Source organism: Amborella trichopoda, chromosome 4 (assembly GCF_054954075.1).
Source record: "Amborella trichopoda isolate Santa Cruz 75 chromosome 4, AtrichopodaSantaCruz75HAP2 v2.0, whole genome shotgun sequence".
In the NCBI taxonomy this organism is placed as follows: Eukaryota; Viridiplantae; Streptophyta; class Magnoliopsida; order Amborellales; family Amborellaceae; genus Amborella; species Amborella trichopoda.
The window spans coordinates 57,765,392-57,775,047 of NC_142339.1; the positions used below are offsets into that span (position 1 = coordinate 57,765,392).

Sequence of the window (9,656 nt, forward strand, 5' to 3'; positions counted from 1 at the left end):
CTTGCTAAAGCAATGGTATCTTTGATAGAAAACTAGCATGTCTCTTTGGATCGGTATCTTTTTTTAAGTTGCTCTTTCGATTGTAACCTTTTTAAAAAAAAGGCCTTCTGACTCTTTTTTCTTTCTTTTTCTTTCCCTTGGGGCACCCGCTTGTGGTTTGTCCAATCTCTTGTACTCACATTCTTTAATTCAAGGTTAACATAAACTCTTTTCATTTTGATGAACAATTACCCAAAAGAAAATAAAATAAAACAAACCTTTTAGGTCTTTTTAACCCACTTAGCATGGGTCATATGTTAGTGAAATGGCTAGATCTAAGCCCTAGAAGGAGTTTTTTGTTTTTTTCAAATTTTGTAGATGGCTTTGTTATCATAAGATGAATAATGTTAAGAAAGGAAAAATTTTATTTTGAACTTGTAAAGACCTAGATCTTAAAATTCACCAAATAAACAGTCTAGATTCATCACTAGAGGGGGACTTATTTTGATCATATCTAAGGCGCAAATTGAATTTTATTTTTTTGAATTATTTGTTGGGATGAAAAGAGTGCCTATATAAAATTTGATGTCATATAAGTGCTACGAATATAATTTTCTAAAAGTATGATTTCATTATATTACAATAAGTCACTCCCCTATAGATGATGTTCATGTAATGTGTCATCCTTATAGTGTACAAGTAAGAAGCACCTCTGAATTTTTTGGCAGGGTACTTCTGGTATCGAAAACTTTATGATGGCTAAAAATCTATTTTCATCCTAGTTATGAAATTTAAAACTTTAAACACTACACATCGAGTGGGCCCATAAACACTTGATACTCCTGAAAATATAAGGTCAAGTCCCATAAACACTTGATACTCCTGAAAATATAAGGTCAAGATACCTTGTTACAAGATGCCCTTAGATATATGGAAGAAGTTTATATAAAGGTGAGGCCCTAAACAATCAAATTAAGGCTCACTTGATAAATTCACTAAAAGAGGGTGTTTTGATGCCCAAAAATCCTCAAATCGATCATCTCATCCTCAAGATGTATGGACATGAGAAAAACTGGATTTCAAGTCTTTGAAATAGTACAATTTGTAATACATTTTTGGACCATTGATTTTCAAGATTTTCAATTGTACATAGATCTCCTTAATCTACACTATTTTTTAAGCTTTACATTTTATAATTAATTTTCAGGTCATCACAAAGATTTCCAATACTGAAACATCTGTCAACACTATTTGAAGGTGGGCCTTACTTTGATTATTTAGGGCACAAAGGTTCTATAGTAATACAATGAAAGAATGTTCAAAAACCATGTTAAGGTCATTCATTTGACCTAATTTTTAAATATATACTCCTTTCATTGTTATGAATGATCACAAAAAGGAAAATTTTGAAGAAGCATCTTAAAAATTATTTTTTAGCCAAATTAATAAAGTCAAACTCCAAATTAAAAAACCTCACTCACCTTCTGATTCCTTGAGCCAAATGGTGGTGAACATTTTTTTTATCAGTAATAAGGGTGAAGAAATGAATCCATTTTAAGCCATGAGGAAAACAGAAGTTTAGAACGTACTGCAACAGACAAACAAAACTTTTTCCCTGAAACTCAAATCCCCTAATAACATCCAAATTTTAGCAGCCGTTCAATCCCTGAAACTCAAATCCCCTAATAGCATCCAAATGTTAGCAGCCGTACAATCTCTAAAGCAATGCTCACCTAACAAGAAAGAGGGAAATAAAACAACAAAAATTACACACAAACCAAATAAAAAACTCATAAGTAGAACTATTAAATATTCAGATTTGCGAGAATTCACAAATTTGATGTCAAAAGTTACAATTGAAAGAATTCACAAAATTGATCAAAAGTTATAGAATTCGACCGACTAACCAAAAAATAAATAATAAATATTATAAGATATCAATTTCTCATAACATGACTTCTGAGAAACCAATAATCTTAGATGCAAGTCAATCTGCTTCATCCTGATAATAATAAACATCTTGTTGCAAAAATTTCTTCTCCAACTTCAAACAAACTCCATGAAAATACGCATCCTTCTCCAACCAATTCTTTGATTTCAAAGCTTTGATTTCAAAGCTTTGATTTCAAAGCTTCCATCACTTTACACCTATGTATCACCTTTCCCTAAACTACAAAAGAAAAGCTTTGGACGAGCAATGAAAAAAGGCTTATCAAACTTAATTTCAATAGTGAGATAGTCCATACTCCATACCTTCCCTCAACTTCTTTGTAGAGCGAGATAACAGACATCATCTTCTCACCACCCGTAACTCTTGAAAAACTCGACTTTACCCTGCAATGTCTATTTGCTAATGGAGCTCAATGCGGTCATGGCATAGCAAAATTATTCGAATAAGTGATGAAACCCAATTCTCTGAACTCTTATCTAGACAAGAACCAATTTCTTGCATAAGCTCGACAAACCAAACTCCCAAGAAACAAACCAAACTCCCAAGAATATAAAGTAGGCTTGTAATGTACAAAATTAATGATCTTCAGCTAGCACCCTCAATCTTCTGACCAAACTCCCAAGAATATAAAGTAGGCTTGTAATGTACAATTACATTAATGATCTTCAGCTAGCACCCTCAATCTTCTGACCAAACTCCCAAGAATATAAAGTAGGCTTGTAATGGGCAAAGTTATAGCAAGGACCGTCCCCTCTCAATCTGCCATTCTCATCACATGTTAATATCTCACTCAACTTGCCATTCTTATCACATGTTAATATCTCACCATTTTCGGATAAGATAAACAATTCTCCTAGTAAACGGAGTGGATTGGAATTGTTACTCACATTTGCAGGCACAATTGCAAGGAGATGTGCCCCCACCCACTTACTCTCTTTGGTTAGACAACACTCGGGTTCCAAACCCAAGTTTATACATGCAATACAAGAGGCACCATCCCACTCTAGGATCCTAATGTGTGTGTATTTTCCTATAGGTTGTCGGTTCTTCACAATCTCCCACTTCTTTGTCTCCATGTCGAAAGCAAAGGATGTAGCATACATGGTGATATCCTCCAATCATGTATCCAATCAGATGATAGATGGCATATCAGTTTAGGGTTCTTTGGCTCCCTCCAAGCTCCTAGTGATGAATCAAGTATTAAGCATTCGATTTTTCCTGAGTCCCAGTTCTACAACAACTTCATGAATTGGACCAAGATCTTGAAAATGCAGTTCTTGGGGTCAAAGTAAAACCAAAAGTCAAAAACACATAAATTACCATAGAATTTTGGAATACGGTTACACTGGGCAGTGACTGGATTGAAAATGGAGAAATTATCTCTATCGTATATCTCATCAAAAACAAGGCAGCACAGAATGCCATGGCTGCATGCCACAGGCCTTAGTGAGGTAAAGTCTATACACCTAGAGGTGATACCATGGGAGATAAACTATGTATGCCTAGATGTGATACGATGGCCAACATTGTAGAGAGCCATAATAGTTGTGATACCATAGCCGTAGAGAGCCGTACAACAATTATACTGAAGGAAAAAAGCACAGGGTTGGGATGGAGGTGGAGGAGAGAGAGTGGGTTTGTGCAAAGAAGTCAGAGGACATGAACCGATCGCAATGTTGAGACACTCTTGAAATTCAGTAGGCACTTATATGGGTAATAGCAAGAGGATCTTCTCCACCAGATAGTTTGGAGTTTCCATGGCCGATTTGTAGAGAGAAAGAAAGCAGAACATTTCCATTGGGATCTCTGAAAATTCCTCCAGCTCCGCATAGAATGAGGTTGCCCGAGGAGTATCCATCAATATTTCCCTATATGGCACATTGAGAGGGGTTCCAAGTGCTCGAGCAAGAAACTTTGGAGTGTTTTGACCTGGAGATTTCCAGCCAATTATTTTCAAAGTTGGAACTTGAGACACCCTTGAATAACTTGCAGCTAGAAGCTCAAAAGATAGTGATTGATTTAGCTTTCTCAGCTGTCGCGGTTGTGCTGCTTCTAGAGTCGCAGAAAATACGAGCATTTCATTCCTTGCTAATATACCATAAGGTGGCTTGGATGGATGCTCTCCAAAGGAATAAGATCGCAACAGAAAAGGGTGGGGAGAAGTAGGTTGAGAATGGGTTGGATACTCAGTGGGGTGATCCACCAATAGTTGAAATTGCTGATATGTTTGCTCCACACTGGGTATGGAAAATGATAGTGAATGAACAGGCTCGAGTGAGACTCCTCTTCTTTACATGGATGGCATCTAATAGTAAGGTTAAAGCCTCGTCTTTGGAGTTGATCGAGGGTGAGGTTTCTGTAAGAGATGGATAGCCAAGAAAACGCTCGGACCCTAGGAGGGGGTTTCAGTGACCTAAGCTTTGAGGCGAGAGGATGGTGTTGGGGTCTGGTTAGGGTCAATGGCTTTGTAAAACGAAGAAACAAGGAAGATTCCGGAATGTTTTTTGGACCAAATAGGTTTGTCCGGCCCTTCTCCTTGATGAAAAAGGTGGATAGGTTGTTGAGGAGGTCTGGTAAGGCTCTTCATGTGCGTCCAAATGAGTTGGCTGGTGTTTTGTTGGAAATAAGTTGCAAGAGTAGCATTTTGGTCAGAGGCTAAGGTCTTTCAAGGCGTGGTCCCCAATCCATAGATGGTTCCAAAAGAGAAAATTGGTACCTGAAATAACCCTGTATTAAATTAGCAGCATAAAAATTTCCTGGCAAGAGAACATGCTTTTGAAAAGAGCAGAAGGGGTAGCTGTCCTAGGATTCTCTTTGAGAAACCAGTCCCATGCTATCAGCGCCGTACTTTTGGCTGAGACTGCGATGCCAGAGGGAGTTGTGGTTGGTGGCAAAGCGCCACCACCATTTGCCAAGGAGGCTCGTATCACAGATTCCTAGACGCCAGCTTTTTTGGGTTGGCAGGCTTTATCTATTCTTGGAGCTGTCTATCAGCCAGAGGAAATTCCTCATCAGTCCGTTGAGAATGTTTACAGTGGAGGCCAGCATGATGCAGAGAGACATGGCATAAATTGGAATGCTAGAGAACGAACTTTGATAAGGGTGATCCTGCCACCTAGAGAGAGGAAACAACATTTTCAGGATGCCAGTCTATGAAAATTGTCAACCATAAGGTCCCATGGGGATTTCCTAAGTGGAAGGCCAAGTTATTTGGTCAGAAGATTGTCGGTACCACATACCAATCTATCAGCGTGGAGATGAATTAGGTCATCCAGTGAAATGGATATCCATAAGTTTGGATTTGGCCAAATTGATCTTCATACCTGTGGCGAGTTCGAAACATCAAAGAAGGTCCAAATTTTGTCAATTTGCTCAAAGGAGACATCCAAGAAAACAAGAGTGTCGTCTGCATACTGCAGATATCTTTGCTGAGCCTAAAGGATCTTAAAACCCTCCAATGTGCGCCTATGGTAGAGTCAAGATAAAGATCTGCCAAGAATCTCGAAAATTAGCATGCAATGATGCAACAAGGATGACAACGGCCACCTTGGTAGAGACCTCTGGCAGAAGAGAAGTAGCCTTTAGGTGTGCCATTGATGAGGATGGAGAAGGAGGTGGTGGAAGTGCAGGCATGTATCCACTAGATCCATTCTTTTATGAAACCCCATTTTCGAGAAGACGGAGAGGAGATTGGACCGATCGACATGATCATGCGCCTTCTCCCAGTCAAGTTTGAGGATGAGGCCAGGTTTCCTAGTCTGGTGGTGGTAATGCTTCATGGGTAAAATGACAGCACTACCTAAGATCTACCTGCTCTGGACGAAACCACTTTGGATTTCAGAGATGATTCGATCAAGCACTGTTCTAAGCCTAGTGGCCAAGATTTTGGAGTGAATTTTGCAGGAGAAATTCAGAAGACTGATGGGCCTACAATCCTTAAGATCATAAACTCAATCAAATCTTGGGGATTAGGGCAATGAAAGTTCTATTCATGTCTCTGTACATAATGCTTCTATGGTAAATTATTGGATAAAGGCTGAGATATCAGGGAGAAGGATTTATGAGAAGTGGGTGTAAAAAGCGATGAGGAATCCGTCGGGCCCAGGAGCTTTGTCTCTGCCAATGGAGGTTATGGATGGAATGGAAGGATCGGCAAAGAAATACGATACATACATTAATTTCCTATTGCATTGCCCTATCCATAGATTTCGTATGTTATATTTTAATACTTGCACACATATAATGGGGCAAAAAGGTTATATGTAATTCTATCTAATGGAGATCACAAGAGATACATATCCAAAAATATTTATGAAGAGAGAGACCATGAGAGAGAGAGAGAGAGATTTTGAAATATATGATTTTCCTAAGAAAGAGAGAGACATGGAAATTTATTGTATGGGGTTTAGTTGAAGGTCTTTTAGATTTAGGAGTCACATTCATCAATAATGAATTATGGATAGCTAAAGGCCATGCCTATTCCTCTCACTTTTCCATATGTTCACATTTAGCAAATTCCATGACACATTGAGATAATCATATGCATTTGTTTTCAGTTAAGAACAGTGTCAAATTTCAAATTGAAAGCTAGTCCCACAAAATTCAATAAGAATTCATGACAGAATGCACCATTAGGCAGCTCGAGATTGCACCACATTTATGTATAGTGAATACAATTGCGTCACATTTCTAATTTCATAAAATCGATTATATGGAAAACTTGAACATCCAAATTAAATAGCTCACTCACTGACTCCGGGAATCAAAAGGTGGTGAACATTTTTATCAATAATAAGGGTGAAAAAATGGATAAAGCATGTTATTTTAAGCCATGAGGAAGACAAATTTCGCTGTAACAGACAAACAAACCAACTTTATCCCTAAAACTCAAATCCCCTAATAGCATCTCAATGTTAGCAGCCATTCTATCTCTAAAGAAGTGCTGACCCAATAAGAATTCCAAGAAAAATAAAGAGATAAAATTAAATACAGAAACCAAATAAAAAGTTCATAACTAGAACTATATAATCATTCGCAATTGTAAGAACTCACAAAATGGATGTTAAAAGTCACACTTGCGAGATTTCACAAAATTGATGTAAAAAATTACTGAATTCAGCCGATCAACCAAAAACAATTTTTTGATTTCTTACTGCATGACTTCTGAGAAGCCAATAATCTTAAACGCCAATTAATGGGTTTTCTTTGCATTCGTTATAGATTCGAAGCAAGTTCTCTGCTTCATCCTTATAATAATAAACATATTGTTCCAAAAATTTCTTCTCCAACTTTGACCAAACTCCTTGAAAATCCACATCCTTCTCCAACAAATTCTTAGATCTTAAAGCTTCCGTCACTTTACGCCTAGGAATAACCCTTCCCTCTAAACTAAAAAAGAAAAGCTTTGGACGAGCAATCAGAAAAGGCTTATCGAACTTCATTTCTTTAGTGAAATAGTCCATACCTTTCCTCAACTTCTTTGTAGAGAGAGATAACAGGTGGGGATTCCTCCTGAAAGCTGAAAAGACATCATCTTCTGACCACCCATAACTCTTGAAAAACTCGACTTTACTCTGCAATGTCTCTTTGCTAATGGAGCTCAATGCAAGCATGGCATAGAAAAACATATTTGAATAAGGGAAACCCAATTCTCTAACTCTCTCTGCGAGTTCTTCAGTCCTCTTGGGATGTCCATTAAACAGCTGAGGATACCTTGACAAGAATTTCACTAGCTCTGGACCCACAATTCCTAACTCTTGCATAAACTTTATGTTCGGCAGAAGTATCTTCTCCGGATCATAGCAGAGGATCCGACCACCACAACGCTTAATTGCCCTTAGAACGTCTTCCTTATTCTCCAAATAGTTTTTCAGAAGCAAGATGGTCGGCTGAAGGCGTTTATCATGACTAGCACACAAAAGACTTCGGTTAGCAGCTATGACGGCCCCAAGTTCAGATCCAGAAAGACCCAAATCTTCGAATAACTTCAACTTGGGTTTGATAATATTCTCGACATCCATTGAAAGGATACGAGGGTTTCTGATAACAGTTTTATGGATATGGGTGTCATGGAAACCAGAATTTCTGAGCAAATTTATTACAGCGATATGGTTTCCAGGAGTTTTCATGGTGGGAAAGATGGAAGAAGCTGCAATGGCTGCTTCTTTCGAGAGACCAATCCATTCAATGAGATGATTTATGGTTGAAGAAGTGCTTAAGGCTTTGGTATCACTAGTGAGAGAAGATAGGTTAGAGAGAGAAGGGCTTTTTGTGCAGAAATGTTGAAGGGAGGAAGTAAGAGGAAGGGGGACGAGGACGGAAAGTATGTAGTGGGTTTTGTAGAGAAAGAAGGGCTTTGTCAAACCCATGATTTTGAATGGGTTAGAACTTCACCATTGTTGAAAGAAACTGTATCAAAGAGAAAACATGCGAGGGAATACCTGGAATTAGAGAATCAGTAGCTTCGATTTACTTCTCTTCTGCAAAACTTTAAACTTTTGCTTTAGCTTTGTGCTGTCTTTAACCGTATAATCTTTGCTATTTTGCACTCTCAATTTCTCTGTTTTGCAATGCAATGTTTGTGAAGGAATTAGGGTTTTTCGAGCCATGGCTTGCCGTCATAACGGCTCCTCAAGAGGTCAGGGAAGTTTCTATGAGGCCCGTACGCTATGAAAACAAAATAAAGCCTCACCTCAAATCCTCATTTGGAAATCGCTTTTAAGTTTCAACCTTTGTTCACAAAAGCGAACCAGTACAGTTCAGAGCAATGGTTTAAAAACCGGATCGGTGATCCGGATCGGGCTTTTTAAAAACCGATCCGGATCGGCGAATCGGCGATCCGGATCGGAATCGGGTGAATCGGTCAGAATAAAGCTTCAAAAAAATCCGAAAAAATTATTAAAATTCATTATAAATATTGGTTTTTAGGAATTCAATAAAAAATGAGGGTACTCCATTAAGAATTTTCATGTTTTTGAATGAATATGCAAATATTGATATGTTCTTTCCCTGCATGAACCGCCATTCAGCATTTAATTTACAGTATTTCGTGCTCATCCCTACACTGTTGCTATTGGGACTCGATATGTGAATAATATGGTTGGGATAGGGTGGCCTCAGAATCATCATCTCTCTCGTTTTCTCTTTGAATAATATGGATTAAAAAAAAAGAAAAACAAATTTTCAAAAAAATCTATCATGGATTAAAAAAAAAATCACAAATTTTCAAAAAATTCTATCATGGATTACAAAAAAAAATTCGATCATGGATTAAACAAAAAAAATCACAAATTTTCAAAAAATTCAATCATGGATTGCATAAAATTCGATCATGGATTACATAAAATTCGATCATGGATTACAAAAAAAAACAAACAAAAAAAACAAAAAATTCAATCGTGGATTACAAAAAAAGAAAAAAATAGTTCGATCATGGATTACAAAAAATTCAATCATGGATTACAAAAAACTCTATCATGGGTTACAAAAAAAGTAAAAAACAAAAAATTCAATCATGGATTAAAAAAAAACAAACAAACATTTCAATCATGGATTACAAAAAAAAAACAAACATTTCGATCATATATTACAAAACATTCGATCATGGATTACAAAAAATTCTATCATGGGTTACAAAAAAAAACAAAAAAAACAAAAAAATCGATCATGGATTACAAGAAAAGAAAACAAACATTTCGATCATGGATTACAAAAAATTCTATTATGG

At 37.2% G+C, this 9,656-nt stretch overlaps 1 protein-coding gene across 5 annotated transcripts; it reads right to left on the reverse strand.

Moving 5' to 3' along the window:
- Positions 1 to 510: 510 nt before the first annotated feature.
- On the reverse strand, positions 511 to 8,468 carry LOC148782635 (transcription termination factor MTERF8, chloroplastic-like). Of its 5 annotated transcripts, none has more exons than XM_088865996.1 (2): positions 7,395 to 8,468; positions 511 to 861 (listed from the first exon to the last, which is right to left on the reverse strand). In XM_088865996.1, the coding sequence occupies exons 1-2, from the start codon at positions 8,296 to 8,298 to the stop codon at positions 836 to 838; spliced, it is 930 nt and encodes a 309-aa protein (XP_088722122.1). In that variant the 5' UTR covers positions 8,299 to 8,468; the 3' UTR covers positions 511 to 835. The 5 variants fall into 5 exon arrangements, with proteins under 5 accessions (XP_088722122.1, XP_088722119.1, XP_088722123.1 ...); XM_088865993.1 differs by lacking the exon at positions 511 to 861 and adding an exon at positions 1,482 to 1,712; XM_088865997.1 differs by lacking the exon at positions 511 to 861 and adding an exon at positions 1,764 to 2,689.
- Positions 8,469 to 9,656: the final 1,188 nt, after the last annotated feature.

What these genes read in the sequence shown, in the direction of transcription:
- LOC148782635 (XM_088865992.1), bottom strand. Translation starts at nt 8,298, where the DNA reads ATGGGTTTGACAAAGCCCTTCTTTCTCTACAAAACCCACTACATACTT. An exon ending in TACAAAGAAGTTGAGGAAAG is followed by an intron (nt 3,113 to 7,394) that starts GTATGGACTATT and finishes ATTCATCACTAG; the next exon opens with GAGCTTGGAGGGAGCCAAAG.